We start from the raw sequence: 18566 nt of genomic DNA, 5'->3' as shown, positions 1-18566 counted from the left end.
TACTATAAAATCTCCAGACTTCCTTTATGTGTCTCATCTAAATCAATTTATCCACTGTCTACCATTTTCTTGCCCCACTTGTCATATGGGAAGATGTTCCAGGAACATAATGCAATCTCACTTTCTTTTCTTATGCCTCTCATTTCTTCTCTTAATTTACTAAACCATTTTCTCTGCATGCCATAGGTTCTAACAACAGTTCTGAGAGCTGTCTCTCTATCATTCTTCAAAATACATTAACATTTCAGTATTTGATAGCTGTATAACACAAGGTTTTATTCTCTAGATTTAAAATACATACTATAGTCTCCACCATTTCAAGTTTGTGTCTGAGAATTCTCTTGGTTCAATACTTATTTTTTCTTTATCTTTCAGTATGCACTGCCTTGACTAATGTGTTTTCTCTCCCTGTATGCATTCCTTTCTGGAATAATGCCCATAAATTTGCAGAAAAAATAATTTTTTTTCTTTAGAATATCATGTACATGAGAGACTATTTATATGACAGTAAAGGTATACAAAAGCCACTATACACTTTTTCAATAGTCATGTCCCCCACTCATCTCTACATCTTACTGCCTTCCTATCAGATGTGCAGCCTTGCTTTTTTCATCTTTTCAAACGTTGATTTTATGTGTCTTGACACATTCCACATGTTCAGTATCTTAACTGCCATCTTTAGTCACTTTTTGTTTTGCATTTTTTCTCATTTAGATTTTATACCGTCTACTCTTCTGACAGTTGCCATCCTTAACTGCTTTTTCCACAGAAAAAAGCAGTTATGTTTTTTTTTTTTCTTCCCCAAAGTCAATCACCTTTCTTTGCTTCTTAGGTAATCCGTTCTATTGTTCACCATTATTTTCTTTTTTTGTTGTTGTTCTGAGGAAGCAAAGTACAAAAAAAAAACTTCCTAGCCTTCCTATCCCATTTTTCACATGGGCTTTGCTCACCCACTGTCTACTTGCTTCTATATCATACGTGTCCATAACTTTTGGTTTCACCTGTGTCCAGAAAATCCTCTTCCAATTCCAGATGATCAGAATATTACACTTTTTTCTTCAGGTAAGAGATTGGAGACAGTGATCCATTCCTGCATTGCCTTTAGATTGAGTATGGTAATTTGCTCTACTTCTTATGCACAACAGAAGCATGCTGTAAAGATGGCTGCAAGCAGAACATGTGCATGTACAGCATTCAGCACAATGCTCTCTAAGAACAAAATGTCAGTGAGAGCATATCATCATGCCCTCCGTCACGTCCTCCGCTCTGTTAACTCTTGGAGATACTGAACTAGTTTTACAGAGTTTTAAGTAGCTGGTGTCTGTATAATACAGACTGTTAATGCACTGCCCAGGTTGCTCCCATCAACAGCTGACACTGACCAAACTGAGTGTCTAAAAAACCAATGTTTTTGAGATGTCTGTCCTTTCAGGAATGCCATAAGATACAGATCAGCCCAGCACAAAAGGTTAAAATTGGACTTTCGTGACCTTTTAAAGAACCCTGTAGAAACCTCCCATTTAGATGTCTAATTTCACAAGTCTTTCATATTATTTTCTAACATCTTGATGAAGTCTTAGTATATGTGGATTTCATTCCTGTGCATACCATAAAATGATTTCACTTCTAACAGCAGTCCTTGTCGCTTCCTTTGGACCTCTTCACTGAAACTCGGTGCATTATTGTTTAACCTTTGTTTGCTGATGATTCTTCAAGCCTTATGGCACTGCTTCTTCAAGCCTAACAAGTTGTCATAAAATGTCTTGTTTAAACAGTAGAACCTGAGTTTCCCCAAATACAATGCTAAGAAAGCAAGTACTGCATGTGTGGTGAGTAAGCTGATAACCCGTTAACAATTCAGTTTGAAGAGTCACATTACCGATTTATGTATTTCTGATGCTATGGAGTACAAATGAAAATGAAGGTGTCTTTAGAAATAATCTAACTGAAAATGCAGACTTCTGAATGGAAATTGAACTAAAGGGAATGAAAATACTCTGTTTTGTAGCCTTCTACCTCCACCCCCCCCCCCCAAAAAAAAAGAAAAAAAGAGAAAGAAAAAGAAATAGAGATAGGTAAAAAGGGGATGTGTCTTTTTTTTTTTTTTTTGTACTTTTGTATTTTTTGTGATTACGCCTTCATCTGTAGAACCAGATGTATAAAAGAACTCACCTTTTCCAGCAACTTTGTATTCATGCATACTTTATAAGCTGGTGTAATAATATGTTATATGTATCGCCAAGTAATTTAAGAATAATTCTGGCCAAGAAGGAGAGAAGAAGGAACACAGGACACTGATGGGGACTCAAAAATGAAAGTATTTCCATCGTTCCCAATTTCCATGTATTTTCTCCACTTGTAAGACCACCATTACCACTATAATAAATAGGATGAAGGCTTGTCTAGGCTTGTGTCAGGTCTTCAGCACCAGACAACTGGAATTTTGTTAGGGAAAGGATATATGAAACACAGAAAGAACAGAGACTTCCAAAATCCAGTTTATATCTGAACTATCTTTTTGAATACATCTAGTACTAGAAATGTTATCCATGTCTGTATCATCTCTTTGTAACTCCAATCACACCTGTAGTCCAACAAGATCCTGTAGCCAGGAGTTTCAAATTTAAGTAGCATGTGCAGAAGTTCTGTCTTTCAAACTTGCTACCTGCTTACCTTTAATGAGCTGTACAAGACTTAGGTAAATCTGCCTTTTTTAATTCCTTCCTTAAAAAATTCTGCAAACCTTGTCACGTTAATTTTTTTTTCTTACTACATTTATTTGTTGTGATCACAAACATTTTTTTTTCAGAGGTTCCTATATTTTAAGGTCCCAAAGCACCATTATTTTCTTGTCTGAACTTTTGGGTAATTAGATTGAAGGGTCCCAAATGATAATTTCTTCACTGTGTGTACAGCAGAATAGGTAGCTTTTGAGCTACCAACTATTTTGATTTAGAAAAGCTTCCATACTTCAGACACATTTTACTAACATTCAACTGTCATCACTACTAAAATGGTGAACCTGATTTTCCCTTCTGAATTTGGATAGCTTTTTCCTTTCACTGTTGCCTTTTTTAATACCTTTGTCTGCTAGATTGAGCAGCTTGCCGTTATCAAATTTATATTGCCATATGGTTGCATATTTGCCTATCATCCAGTCATTACTTAAGCTTTTTTTACATAAACTAATACTAATTGGGAGCTGCTGTAAAGTACCATAGGATGTAAATGAGACAAGGTTTGAAGGTAGAATTAATAACAGGAAATTAATACTAGGCAGATGATATAGTTGGAAGAAACAAAATTTCAAGCATGTAGATCCTTCTGTAGGTCTGAACAGAATCAGCAAGCTTCAAGCTAAGTACAGCTTTGTAGAAATTCCTAGTTTTAACCTAATGGGGTAATCAGTTTTGGAGAAAACAGTGAGTGCCCTACATGATTGCCTGCCCTGTGACCAAAGGGGCAAATAAAAGTGTTAAGAATTCCTCTGAGCTGAAATAAGAGAGCAAATTATCAGCTGTGGAACACTGATTAATAAGTTGGAGGTCAGCTGCAGTGGAAGATTGTAATGTGCTGTAAAGCCAGTATTTTATTGAGTCCATGATTTCCAGCGCATACAGCAGTTCTGAATTTTTGTTCCCAGGCTCAACTGTTGAAGGTATTTTGTGGTCTCTTTGAGGTTGTGGGCTGAAAGGTCAAAGTTCTTTTGTGAAAAATGTTCTCCCACTGGGAACTGGCCTGTTAATTAAATAAAAGCTATTACTTCCTGCCACAAACGTTACTACACTGTAAGGTGTTTTTTCCAGGTCTCAAATCATTATTCTTTTCCCAGTATTGAGTTCTTTCAGGGTTTTTTTAAACAGCTTTTTTAAAAAATGTATGTTACGGCTTTTATGCTGAAACATTTAAGGAGAAGATACCTTCTTTGTTTACCTACTCAATTTTCTTGCTATATGTGCAAGGGCTGTGTTTGTCCTCTTAGCTGTAGTATTGCATTAAGTATGGTTGTTTATTTAATTACTTAAGAAGAGTTTCTGCTTTCCAGGAAATAATCTCCCTGTCTGAATTTGCAAATTAGCATTTTACCTTGTTAAAATGTTATGGTTTATGTTAAATCAAAGGTAGCCTTTCCCTCAAATTCTTATTCAGTGCTAATTTCGAAGCACTTCTGTTTTGTAGCAGTTTTTCTTTGAAATCAGTCTTCTGAATGGAACGTAAAATCAAAATCTAGAGAAATTGTTATTCTTTTCCAGGGAGGTGAAAAATATTTTCCATGACACTTACTACTGTCAGGCAGGAGGCATACATGATCTGATTACTTTGCTTGGTTTTCTTAGCTGACGTTGTTCCATTTATTACTGACCCGTGGGAAGGTAAACAATAGAAATGTATTGACTCAGTGCCAGAGTATTTTTCAGCTTATTACAAGTCAAGATTTTTCTTACATGTATTATAACAACAACCTACTTTCTTGCTGTGTGTAAGCTCATGTGGCTTTGAAAATCAGTAAACTACAGATGTTCAATTTTTTGCAGGTTTTCAGTCCATTATTAAAAAATTTACACAGATACATGGAAATTTATTATATAAGTGAAAATGTGTCTCTTAACGTGGGAGACAAAGTCCCATGGAATGCAGGGGTTAGAAATTATTTCTTCTTCATTTTACACAGTACTAATATTGTAAAAAACCTGCTTTTTCAAGATGTCCCAAGACATGCGGCTATGAACCATTTCTACTACTGTCTAAAAAAGAATATGAGAGCACAGATTTTATTTTTGTGTAGATTCAGTTCACACCACTAATACTATTTCTGCTCAGTTGCAAATGTCCATGTGCAGTCACAAAGTCTATCCATCTAATCAAGGATAACCTAATCTATTTCAACCAGTTTTAGTTATACATCACTACTGACTAGACTTGGATACTGTATATCAAAGCACTTCTTGGCTGCTCATGGATGCTATGCCATCTCTTTTCTGGAACCCTTCTATCAGTAGCCTGCTTCAACAGGAGAAAGTAGGGGATAGACAGTAATACAGTCAGTTTCCCAGCACATCATGTCATTTTGTAGGTGACAGTTTCCGGTACCAGAGGATGGCAAACCATTTTAAATACCTTCAGCCATAAGCAAAAGTTAAACATGACGACTTCAGCCTAATCAAAGCAGGGATTAATGTATCTCTCAACGATCAGGATGCCCGTTTATTTATATATACCAAATATTTTCATATCTATATATTTTATAGTGGCTTTTCCACTACAAAGTCCTTACATACAGAAAATCTTCATCGATGGTTTGGAAATAATGAGCCTGTGCATAATACAAAACAGAATCTGTTTCCTGACCTAGACAACTGCCTGATTAAAGGGACTTTCAAAGGACCAAACCTCTCAGTGTATATATTTGCAACTGTTGGACTCCTTGACTCTGAGGAGAAGAGGCAAATATAAAAGAATGTTGGTCAGACAATTTCAGGGCCTACTGATATTCTTCCTTCTCAAGTTAGTCAATAAACATGAGATCTTAAACTTCAGCTGAAGTCACGCACAGGTGACTATCACTCTTGTGGCCAGACAAACCCTTCAGGCATGTCTGGATCCATGTTAAATCTTCTTTCCTTCATATGAGTCATTTGTGATAAGGAAATGTAGACAAGATTAAATTTCTATTAGACAGATGTATGACTGGCTGGAAAGCTGTTCTCAAAAAACAGTTAATTATGCTTCACTGTCAGACTGGATACATTAAAGCATGTTCTCCAGGGACTATATAATATTTAATTCATGATTGAAAAGATAGAATTAGCATTTAATGCTAGTGAGACTACCTGGAGAAATACTACAAGATAGTACTGTGACCTTAAAAAAATATTTTAAGAATTTGGTTCACAGAATGACATGTAATGACAATAAAAATGAATACTAACTTCTGTGTTTATATAGAAGTAATCTTTTGCATAAACGCAAGTGAGTTCTGAACTAGAGATGATAGGTGGATCACAAGTTGCACATGAGACAACAGCGTACCTTTATAAAAGGCGTAACTGTTGTACTGGAATATATAGGAAGGACGATTATTTGTAAAGCATACGAAGTGGTTCTTTTGTTCTTCTTGCCACTGGAAAAGGCTTCTCTCTGGTTTGAGGCACTACAGCTAGAGAAGGATTCTGACCAACTGGACAGGTTCCAGAGGAGAGCAAAAGGATGATCAGAAATTGAGAAAATATAACTTATGAGAAAATGTTGAATAAATAGGGGCTGTTTAATCTGAAGAAAAGGAAACTGAGGAAATACAGCTATCTTCAAATATAGAAGAAGTTAAAAAGAGAAGAAAATAAAGCTTTTTCCGTGTCCACTGCAAAACGAGTTCAGATCAAATAGCAACAGAAGTTTTCTGATTGTATTTTTGCTCTGAGATAATGAGGCACTGAGACATTGCCCAGGGAAGTTCTGAAGTACTCATCAGGTTCAAGAACAGGTAAATCAGGTATCACAAGGGATAGTTTTAGGTTGATTCTTCAGGCCAACAGAACAGTCTTGATGACATTTCATGGTCTCCTCAGCCCTATTTTCTATAAATGTCTTATGATTTTTTTCTCACAGTTAGTAAGGTCTGCTCCTCCCTGTTGGTTTAATCCTGATTCCCTGGCCAGGGAGGCTGCTGCCTCTCATTCTGTCTAATTTTATAATTTCCACTTGTGAATAAGCAAGAGAATCCCTATTGCTGCTCTTTACAGGATAGCTGAAGCAGCTGTGGTAGCAAGGAAACATATTCGTCTACCAACAAAACATCTCAGGACTACGCTTTTCTCTCAATCAGTCACAGCCCTTTGTGCACTAATAGGCCTTAGTGGCCATGACCTGTGTCACCTGGGGCCTCTACTCACACCTGTGGGCACAGGAACCTCAGTTCAGCTCAGCCCTGGGCTTTTAGTCCATGCTTGAGCTATGCTGTATGGGTACTGATCTTCAGCTCAGATACAGCCATGCCTGCACGTTACTATAGAAGTTAATCTATACCCTAACTCACAGACTGACTTCCCAGTTAACCTTGGACCTGTCTCATTGCTGTGGACCTGCCTGAAGACCAGGAGGCTGTATCTGATCATGATTACTCTCACTGGACCTGATCCCAACCTGTGGATTGACATGTCAGCTTGACCTCAGATCTGCGTGGTCACCATGAACTCACCTGATGCTATGCACCCTTGGTTGGACAAGACTTGGGTCTGCCCGCTCGCCTCGCTGGGGCACTGCGGGGCTGGGCCCTGGCTGGCAAGGCCCCTGCTCTGCCAGCTGTGTCACTGCGCTCCACACATGGCTACCTTCCACTCGGGGAGCCACCAGCCTTTGCTGCACCCTGACACAGTCTGCTAATGCAGGACTTTGCAGCCCTCTGCCGTGTCAGTTTGGGTGTGTCCCATCTTACGCCATAGCTGCTGGGTAGGTCTTGTCACTAGAAGATCTTTGCTTTTCCTTTGGGAAGAAAGTCTGTGTCAACGGTATGAAGAGCAGCAGGAGATGCAGAAAGCTGGCAGAATGGGTCAGGATGTCAGGCTGATGTCAGCTCAGCCTCTCTTGCCAGGTGCCACTTGCAGTCATCCTGTACTGATTGCACATATGAAAAGAGTTCGTCTCCATCTTCAGTTCTGCTGAGGTTCTTTCCTTGTCAACTCTTCTGCTCTCTCCCTATATCATATATACATATATGTGTGTATGTATATGTACACATATAAATATTTACATATACCACCAGCTGTGCAAGTTCCCTGAGGGATAGTTAAACCATTACTCCTGCACGTAATCTTCAGATGCCCACTGACTGAATCAAGTGATTTGCTTATGCCTCAGACCCAGGTGTCCTGGGCTAGACTTTGGAAGTGTTTTTCCTAGTTATGACTTCATCCAGGAAGCCAGATGAGAGCCAAACCCTTTTTGGATTCAAATGGCTTCCTTCAAGAAAATGTGTCCCTGCACACCTGTCATAAGCTTCTCCTGAATGTGGTTTTGGCTTCTTCATCTTATCTAGAGAACTGACATACTTCCATTCTTTCTCAAAGGAAGAAAATTCTAGAGACAGGACATCTGTGGACTTCTGTTGTTAAGAGGCCTTTGACTTTTTACCTCCACAGGACTAGGTCTTTCAGATCCAGAGTTGTTTGTGTCAGCAGCTGAGAGGTTGAAAGTCAGGAGTGCCAAGCAGGATAACCACCAGTGAAACCTGTTATGAAAACACCAAAAAGGAGCCACCCTCCAAGATTAACACACATTCCACTGGAGCTCAGTCTAAATTAGTGGCTTTCTTGAGCGATATCTCCATTGCTGACATCTGCTGAACTACCACCGGGAGTTCCCTCCACACCTTTACCAAGTGTTTTGCCATTTCAGAAGCATCCAGGTATAATACAGTGTGTGGTAACATGTTTCTGCAGCAGTTGGTGCGTGAAGCACGCTGTGTCTTCCTACCAATCACTGTAATTGTTAGGAGGAACTGCAGTATGAATATAAATACGGCCAATCTATATTAATAATTTCTGTTTTGAAGATTTTTTTTTTAAATGTACATATAATTTAATGAAACTGTCAAAGGTGTGTTGTTCATGAACATACTCCCTTCACACACTCCTCTGTGGTGTTTGAGTCGTTCTCAGAACTCTGTCTTGGGATTCTGTGATGGAAAAGGAAATCAGACAGTCCCCACATTATGTGTGTAGAAAGCGAAGAAGCCTGATAGAAAGGAAGTGGAATGTAAGCTAGTCTGGTGAATACTGCATGGATATAAAACTGTCTTTGTGGCATGTACAATGTGCACATGCGTGTAAGACCTATACATAGATAGATACAGGTATTTGTGAAATGGCTTTCCTTGTGCAATTGCAGGTTTCACCTCAGAAAGTAGATCTTAATCCAAGGTTGTAAGAGTCCATCCCTTTGAACATGCAGATGATAATGCCCACTAATAAATACATTTTTATTTCTTCCAATAAGGAGATTACTTCTTATTACTGCTTTTAATAGAAGAGCAGAAGTCACCTTAGATATTATGATTCCTGGAACAGCGATGAACCATTTCAGCAAAAAGATCAGCCTGTAAGGCTTGACATCATTGCTCTTGGCTGGACCGCTCCCTTTCTCTTCAAGTAATACTACTGATCTCAGCAGCAGGATTTGAAGAGAAAGAGGGTGCTTCACAGTATGAGAATGAGTGATACAACTCGGCCTGTAATCCTTCACTGTGAGATTTCTGGGGGGTGGAAGTGCGTTTGTTTCAGAGTAAGAATATTACTGCTGTAGTCTCATATTAACATTGGAAATAGTATTGTAGTGAACTGTAGGGTACACTAGTACACAGCTAGACGCACTGGAATGAAGCGAAGCTCATCCCATTTGGATTTCTTCCATCTAATTTTATTTTCTGAAGCTACATCCATTCTTGCACAAAGAGGATAATCTAGACAGAGCTGAATGAAGTCGTAGCCCCTGCCTGCAGGGCTTGCTCTTATGGCTGGCTCTTTTTCAGGGCACAGAAATGAAACAGGAAACCCCTTGTGTCCTACCGTGTTGTACATATGTGCAGGGACCTATCTATCTTCATTTTGCCTTTTCAAACATTTGTTTCTTTAAGTCTGTGAATATTGTGTAATTGTATTCCTTTTTTTTGTTTGTTTCTTTCAGAACGTTCTAATTGTGGAGGTAAGCTGGGTGCTTATATCATACTGTACTTGGCTAAAGTCACATAGTCAAGTCAGTGTGTTTGATTTCTAAAACCTGTCTGTGTTTACACTTTAGCTGGGAAGCGGTGAAGAGGGAGAGGGGTCGATTTGCTTAATGACTTCTCAGTGTTTTTGCAATTGTATGACAGACCAAACTAGATTGCTGCTGCTCTAATTGGTACTCTCCTGTGATACCCAGGAGTCTTTGTTTCTGTGTAATTTGGTTTGGTTTTTTTCTATGGTTTCATCAACTCCTGTTCTGCAAGTTGTTCTTTTACTTGGAGGACAATGGATCAACTGCAGTGATGTCCTGCACTTCTCAGTTGCGTGACTTTGAAATAGTAGCGTAGCCCTGCACATGCTTTACAACTTCAGGGTTGTGCACACACTGGTTGAGAATGTCAGTCATTCTGTCAAGTCCCATGGCTCCTGCTCCTCAGCACTGCATCCTGCAGTGTCCCCTGGGGAGGGCCCGTCACAGATATGTTACTGATGTAAATCAGCAGTAGAGGAAAAGAATGTGTTTCCTCACTGGTGCTGCAAATTCTCTCTTAATTAATGTATGTGATCCTCTTAAAATGTTGGAAAAGCAATTGGGAAGGTTAGAGAGCACCTCAGGATCTGACTGGCATTTCAGGCCCGGACTGCTGGTGTGGGAAATAAGCTGGACAGTGTAATGAAGGAAATGCGTAAATGTTGGAATGTCTTTTCTTAGCAAAGGAGGGGAAAAAAGTCATCAGCCTCAGAGATGGCTGGTTACCTGAATAGCTGCTAGGAGCTCCGTATTTGCTGATGCTAACTGCTGTAACAGAAATGAAAAATGTCCGCAGCAAATTTTGTTAATGCTTTTAGATAGCTGAGGGGCAAAGACAAGGTGTTGCTAATACAAAATCCACACCCACAGAGTTCGGCATCAACAGCTGCTCTCCATCTCATGGTCAGTTTTGTAGCCAGGTATCTACTGATATTCAGATCATGTTGGGTACAGCAGCCCTAGAGAATTCTCATTTGTACTGGACTAATAAAACACAAATAGGGCAGATTTGGCCCCCACATGGAGAGATGTTGACATAATGTAGTCTTGAGCATAATATGAAAAGTCTGATCCCTGCATCCTTGCAGTGCCCAGTAAGGCATCTCCGGTCCCGTGTTACATCCCAAATACTGAAAACACAAATATTTTCAAGAGGAAGTGGACAGTCCTTTAACTGGTGATTTTATGAGTAGAAATTATGACCTTTTTTTCATGTGGCTCACAATACGCTGGGAAAAATACAGAATTTCCACAGAATAAGAAGGTGGAACTGCTCAGTCATTGTCCACATTTCCTGTTTTCAGCTTTCCTTTGTTTCTTACTTATTCTGTTTTTCATGTTTTGTGAGGATATTGTTGGAACTGGAAGGACTATGAAGGTTCTGCTTAATAATATAGAAAAATACAAGCCAAAAATGATTAAAGTGGCAAGGTGAGTAAAACCGTCGCAAAACTTAGTAATGAATTAGTTTAGCCCAACATACTTTCTAGTGGAGGTTCCCATTCCAAGATCCTGCTTCAGTTTGATGCTGCAGTATCGCATGGGGAGCTCTGCGGAGGAGCTGCCTGAGTCACTAACGGGGGCGGAGGGAAGGGTAGGAAATGCTTTTGTATTGTTCTGCAGTGGCAATGACCCTTCAGCCATTTCAAGCCTGGCACTGATGGACTTTGAAGGGGAACACACCCATCTTTTCCCTGCCATCAGGACAGTGTCAGGAGGAGAGGCAGAATGAGAATGGTGATTCACATAGCTCGGAAGTTTTTTTTGATAAAGGGAATAGTTTTAATGCATGTTATTCAGATAAATATCTAGGGTTACATGAGTTTTATTTTGTTTTTAATTACAGTTTGTTGGTGAAAAGAACGTCTCAGCCTGATGGGTACAGACCAGATTGTAAGTGTTGTTGTGAAGATCAGTACATGACAGTACAAAAGTTTACCACTACTCTACATTTGCATATCATTCTATGGACTGCTAGAAGCATTGTAAAATACCAGTTGTCAATGGGACTATGGGATGCAATGGGAGGATTTGTGTAGTTGTGGTTTAGTTTAGAAAGCCTAGCCTCCTTATAGTCTGATGTTTTCTGCAGAGTACTAACTTTATAGGGAAGTTATGAAAGGGTTTAATTTTATCCATGAAAGGTGTTTTTATCTTCTGCCTCTGGCAAACTATATAGCGGAGAAAGTCCATTTCTTCCTTTTCCTTCCTCAATGCATCTCTTTGGAGGAGCTGCAGGATTCCATCTGAACATGAAAGGTGTTTTATTGTGACCCACTTATTCACAAGGTTTACACTTTTATAATAAAATAACACTTTTTGTTATTTTTTGAGAAGTGTTATTGTTTAAAGGGTAAACAATGAAATCCCACCCCCAAAAAGCAAAAGATAAATTGGGCTTTTTAAACTTCCTCCTGCTGCTCTTTGTTTGTGTCACACCAGCATCTCTTCTCTCTGAGTTATTGGTATATCTACTGTGCTGTGATGAAGCCATAAATGGAGCTATACCGAGCTGTTGCCATTTTAGACTTATTAGAGTAAATGATGTAATAACAGGTATATGTGGCTAGATACTGAAAAGCATCGGAACTGTCTAGAAGAGATTGACTCATGTTGACTACTGAAGAAGGCTCTGGTCAGCTGAGCTGGGGAGGAGGGTAGGACAGTAGGTAGGTGAGTAGGGGGAGGCAGAATGAAGGGTCTTGATTTGGGATGTGGGAGAGACGGAAACTTTATGAAGCAAAATTTGCTCAGTGTTGGGCATGGCCCTGTGGTTTAAGCCAAATCTGAACTGTGATTGAAACACTTTGTTGTACAACTTCTTATACAGTGGTATTTTTAACATATAGAAATTAATCCAATAGATAAAAATGTATGTTTGACTGGATTCAGTAATGTTAAACATATAAAAAAATACAGTAAAATTACTTTGTGAAAGATAGCTTAATATTTTTATGCAATACCTTGTAAAATGAAAGGTTTTGTCCTTGTTTATTCATAGTGTGATGGATTTTATAAAACATCAGAGATCTCTCTTGTAAATCACTGGCAGTGATATCCTCACCCAAATTTATGATTCCAAAGTGTCTGTTACCCACAATTTTTAACAATTGAGTAAATACATTACTTGTATATGTGTAAAATTTTGTATGCTGACCTATTTTTGTGTCCCTAAGGTTATGTTTTTCTCTAGCTACTTAGTGAAAAATTTGGAAAGGGTCTAACTTGGTTTATGTAGTGCTGATACTGCGCAGACCCTCACACTCAAAAAGATACATACCTATACTTAACTTCCAGTGTGTGAGTTGTATGATTCAGCTACACTGCATGCATTTGCTTTGTTAAGCTTGTGCATGAGTCTTCACAAGGTTGGGGCTTTGCTTTAATTTAAGAAACATTTGACATGTTTTGGTAGCATAATATGCAAAATAGCTTTTGCTGTTCGCAGAAGAAAATATATAAATCCCTCAAAGTTACTTCTGAATTATAATATTACTTTTTTTTTTGTCGTTAGTGTGATACTGGACAGTTGTCATCATACACATGTACCAATAGAGCTTCCAAACATAGGCAGAATTTTTCAGCTCTGATTTTGGCTTCCTTCTGCAATGTGCCTGTTGTGCCAGTGATAACTGTCCAGAACTCTCCTACTCTCCACTGACTGTTCACATCCCTGTCACAAATGGTCTATGAGCAGGAACTGCTTATAGGGCTACCGCTGACCTTGACTTCTGAGTCAAAAGTAACATAACCAAAACTGACTGCATGTATCTGTACTCTGTTTGTCAGAGAACAAACACATGAATTTAAGGGCTATATAACTGCCACTGATCTTGTGTTGATAGTGTTTCTTGTTTGTCTCAATACAGACTATGGATTTGAAATTCCAGATTTATTTGTGGTGGGTTATGCCTTAGACTACAACGAGCACTTCAGAGATCTAAATGTAAGTTTCTTAAAAAAAAAAAAAAAAAAGTTAAAAAATTGCTGTTGTACTTTTCCAGGGTGTCTTAAATACCCCATAATTTGCCTCCTCCCTGGGGCCTTAATGTCATTGCTGGGACCCTTTCAGTGAGTGTAGTCCCTGAAAAACCTCAAATAATCCAAAGGAGTCACTACTCAGTGCTGTGAACAGTTCTTCATCTCTTCCCCTGTCGTACCTCTGCTACACTTCCATCTTCTGTGAGCCTAGGACTTCACAGGTCCACCATTCCCGGTATGTGCAGACACAGCAGTAAAAAACGAAACACAGCTACAGTTCAGACAGGTTTGGACTTTTACTGCTATGTTGCCTGCCCCTTTTCACAGAAGGATAATGATTGATAAAAGCCCTGAGTCTTGCCTTTGCTTCCTGTGGTACTCCCAGGGGCAGACCTGAAAGCTGAGAATTGCAAGCGGGAGAACTTACTGTAGCTAGAAAGTGAAATCAGAATTCAATTCCAGGTCTTTGGAAAGGAAGGGGTAATTACAAGGTCACTAGATTGGTCAAGCAAAATTATTGAACAATTCATTAATAATGTAATCAAATATGCTGTTGCAATCAGTGTTCAATTTTTTTCAGCACATATGTGTTATCAATGATCATGGCAAAGCAAAATACAGAGTCTGAAGCAGTAACATCCTCACCTGAAGATCTGAAAGCTCAGTGAAGCAGAAGTTTGACTACACTCCCTTAAGCATCTCCCAGAAGAGCAGTTGACTGACCTGTGTTTCTTTCAACTCAATATAAGGCGTTTACTCTAGAGATACTGATTAATATTTACAGAACTGAGAACTCTTACCTAAAATGTGAAGTAGGGGGCTTTTAAAGTTATTACCTTTTTAAAGTATTAAATTTACCACATGATACCTTTTGACTAATAATTTGTTTGCCTCAAGTCTCATTGTGCATGCATCTTTTCTTCACTCAGTCCATCTTCCTACCCACTACAATTCATGTACTTCACTTTGTTACATAAGATCATTCAAAAGTGCCGTTTTGTGCGTGAAGATTATTTTACAGAATTTTAATGACTTAAGTATCCCTGTAGTCCTGCTCAGATACACTGCTGCAAAATTGAAATTATTATTTTGATACAATTCCACAATTAAAAAATTTCAGCTGAAATTGTATGTTGTATGATAGTACATTTCTAGCAGTTCATTACTGCCTCTTCCAAACAGAAGTTTTAACTCTCAGAATGTGCCAAGTTAGAATGCTGGTGTGAAATGAGCCTTTGCAAGACACCGTGCATCTTGAAATTGGAAGATGTCATTCATGTTTTTGGTATGTCATGTAGCCATAGAACTAACCTGTTCAATGTGCTGAATTTTAGTCATGACAGAACAATGCCAGGCAGGTTTCAGTTTCTGCGTGGTATCCTATGGGACACAAACAAATAAAAAAATAACATGGTGTTCTCCTGTGCATATATTCTTAATTAAACCTCATTAAGCACAAAAGTTTAATGCTAGTCAGACAATTATTCAGTTATGATTCGGTTTTTGTAGCATGTCTAATTTGAGACTCTAACCTTGCATTGTCTTCTAAGAATACAGAGCTGACCATGTTGGAGAAGACTTGTATAAAAAAAGAAAAAAAAATAGAGGGAAACAGAAAACCAGTTGACATAGGAATACCATAGACTCTAGATTCCTTCCTTCCCTTATACATCATGTTTGAAGCAGTTTGTTAATTTACATGCTGTAATAAGTGAGAAAAATTTAATTCTGTACTGTACGTAACTGTTCTCAACAACTTCCTGAGAGAAGCCAATGCAAAGAAGGTGTCTGTGTATCAGTAGCTTTGCTCTGAACTGTAAGTGGCAGATTGTTTTTAGCTTCAGGTTCCTTTAATAAAGAAACATTAAAAACACCTGTTACATTGCACAGTTGTTTATTTTTCTGCTTCAGCATGTTTCACACATGTTTAAAAGCTCTTCAAAAATATGCATTTAACTGGTAATCTAAACATACCTTGTGTTGTGTATTCTGTGGCTCATAAGCTATTGTTATTTGGATAAAATCCATGATGTTAATGGAATAAAGATCAAAGGATTATTGTGATTGCAAGAGAAATGCTTTAGCTTTCATTTCTTTACTGTTTTAACCTATATTTTTAAAGAGTTCTGTGGAAAAGCTTTCCCTCTTAGGATAACTTTCTTCTGTTTCAGAAAAGAAGGCACACCCATACAGCCCCTGGAAGAAGCTGGTGAAAAGAGTTTAATCTCTTTTCCTTTTATGAGAGTGCTGAAGTTTTTCTTAATGCTCCTGATTTCTAAGGATTTAGTAGTATTGGCACATTGCGTAGGCAGACATGCTTAGGCTTAGGCTTAGTCCAGGAAATCCATTAGGTTATTTCCTTTTTTTCCCCTCTCTTCTTAAAAAGTCACAATCCAGTTTGCCTTGCTACAGTGATCAGCCTTCAGCAACAACAAAAATGCAGCAAGTGAATTAGTGTGGAACTAGTGTGAAAACATAAAGTACTGTGGATACACATAACTCAAACTGTGTTAAAGTTGTTTTGTTGAAAGATTCAGGTTATTAAAATCTACATACTTAATAGAAAAGACCAGATATATAATAAATCTAAGAAGAACTGGGAAGTTTCTTCAAATTAACTTTATTTCCTCCTGCCATCATAATTTTAACATTGTGAAAAAGTACCATGCAGATTTCACCAGTGAATTTGCATGTGCAATTATACTGTGAATAGGAGTTTTTCTCTTCTAATGTCATATTTGAATTTTTTTACCTTTATATATCTGAGCATATCCAGATGTCTCAGTTGCCATTCATGTTACTTTATGCTTGAAGCACTTCCATCTGAAAAATTATTTTTCAATTACTTTAATAACCATATTCCAAAATATAATTAATGTAACTGAGGGAAGAGTAGTTATGCATATATGTCTGATTCATATTGGGTCTAGTTTCTTTGCTGTGCTCAGACAGTTTAAAAAAATCACACATTTTTTCTGTAGCTATCTCCTGGTTCAGCAGTAGTGTTGATTCCATTCCTTTAACTAAAAGACCACTGAACATTTTTTCAGTTGTGGTTGCACCCTGTGACCCACAAAGCAATGTATTTTTTTTAAATCAGTTCAGCAGTATCTGTTGCTGAAGAAGAGAGGATGTTCTTTACAACCCGTTATTTTTCTGGACATCGTGTTTATGTATGTGGTGGGCATCCGTTTTTACCTCAGTTTTTCTTCTCGTGCACTCTTAACACCAGCATCTTTTCCCTACCTGTTGATCACGAATTAACATGAGCATGGGCAGTAGTTTGATTTAAACACTTAGCAGCTGTCAGGGTTTAGACTTTATTCAGTTCATTCATGCTTGCAGCTGGTCCAATTCCAAAATACCTGAAAGTGATTTTCTGGAGAAGAAGCCAAAGTAGGAAGAATAATTCCTGCAGCTTGGTTAACTGAATATCATTTAGGAGTTCATGTTACAAACTATAGATATGGTTTGAATATCTAGTAGTTTCTGCTTAAAAAGTAGAATTTAAATAGTCTAAAATGTCTTTAATCAAAATACTGTTTTCAATTCAATGAGCTGCTGCGTTTTGGTATTTATACAGTTGAACAAAATAGAAAATAGTGCCTGTTTTTTTGATTGCTTACTATTAATGTTGTATTTCCTGACCATATTATGTTAATCCTCAAAGTTTATTAATAAACTTCTATAATGTAAAATTCCAGCATTTCTCCCAAAACACAATATTAACTGTGTGTGATACTCAGCTGCAGGACAGTTTTTGGTCCATGGAAGAGTCAAATCATCACAGTTTATACACAGTAAAATGCTTAACTTGGGGATGTACTTATGTCATGAGTCATTATTGCTTTGTGGTGAGAACAACATTTATTTCAGTAAAAATGTTGGCATTTTAAAATTTAAGATTTCTTTGTACTGAAGATAAAAGCCAAATCAGCTTCTTTGTATATGTTTGCATGTTGATTTTATCAGATAAAATAGCAGTGAAAACCCCTGTTGTAATCAAATTCGTTACACATGCAAACTGTAATTGATTCTGGCTATGCAGAAAACTTTGATTTTCAGTTTCAGTTAAAAATGAGAATCTCAAAACTCTACAAGGTGGCATAGCAAGAGACAGAGGGATCTTTGCCCTTTTGTAAAACCATGACATTTGGGAATGTTTTCCCCTTCTTTTACCTTATTAAATGTTTTCCAAAAACTCTGATAGTCTAAAGATCTGAAATGTATGCAATATCTAAGCGTACTGTGAAAGGTACCTTAAATTCTTTTTCTCCTTAGACTGGAGGAAGAAACTTACACCTCTCAGCTAACAAAGGTGTGTGTTACCTCCGTGCAGCCTTCCAAAAGTTAGCTCTGGCTGCGCTCACCAGAGAGCACAAGCGAACTGGAAAGGATGAGCCAACCTCCCTCCCTCTGTGCTTATTCCAGCGGTCCTCATTTGAAACCTTGTAGATGAGAAGTGCAGTGTGTCAGGTACTTTACCCATCCTCCCTCTCTGTCTCTCTCTCTCTCTCTCTCTCTCTGGAGGGAAAATAAAAGCTTTTATGCTAATTTCATACATCTTTCACAATTATTCATTTAATGCTATATGCCTTCCTCTGGGAAGTCAGCCACAGACAGCTGTCCCGGTACTGCAACTAACAGTGTTTGCTGTCCCGGTACGGCAACTAACAGTGTTTGCAGCACCAGGGGAGGACTGCTGTGTTTGCAGGGATACTCAGAGCAGTGAGAACACCACAACAACACGTGGCCAGGTAGAAAAAATTGATCAGAAGCCATAAACTATACTGTGGGGTTATTTTGTGATGATAAAAGGATAATTCTTTGTTAAA

General features: G+C 38.2%; 1 protein-coding gene across 6 annotated transcripts in view; it reads left to right on the top strand.

Annotated features, from left to right (window-relative positions):
• The window catches only part of PRTFDC1 (phosphoribosyl transferase domain containing 1), a 47848-nt gene extending 32244 nt beyond the window's left edge, over window positions 1–15604 (top strand). For 3 of the 6 annotated variants that reach the window (XM_040591983.1, XM_040591980.1, XM_040591981.1), the window contains 5 exons: window positions 9679–9696; window positions 11099–11181; window positions 11597–11643; window positions 13620–13696; window positions 14312–15604. In XM_040591983.1, the coding sequence (XP_040447917.1) occupies window positions 9679–9696; window positions 11099–11181; window positions 11597–11643; window positions 13620–13696; window positions 14312–14359 (273 nt within the window). In that variant the 3' untranslated portion in view covers window positions 14360–15604. The remainder of the gene's footprint in view (window positions 1–9678; window positions 9697–11098; window positions 11182–11596; window positions 11644–13619; window positions 13697–14311) is intronic. The other 3 variants (XM_040591984.1, XM_040591982.1, XM_040591985.1) reach the window with 2 other exon arrangements.
• The last annotated feature ends 2962 nt before the right edge of the window (window positions 15605–18566 follow it).

This window comes from Falco naumanni, chromosome 4, assembly GCF_017639655.2.
Source record: "Falco naumanni isolate bFalNau1 chromosome 4, bFalNau1.pat, whole genome shotgun sequence".
NCBI lineage: Eukaryota > Metazoa > Chordata > Aves > Falconiformes > Falconidae > Falco > Falco naumanni.
This window is presented reverse-complemented; position numbering and strand designations above follow the sequence as displayed.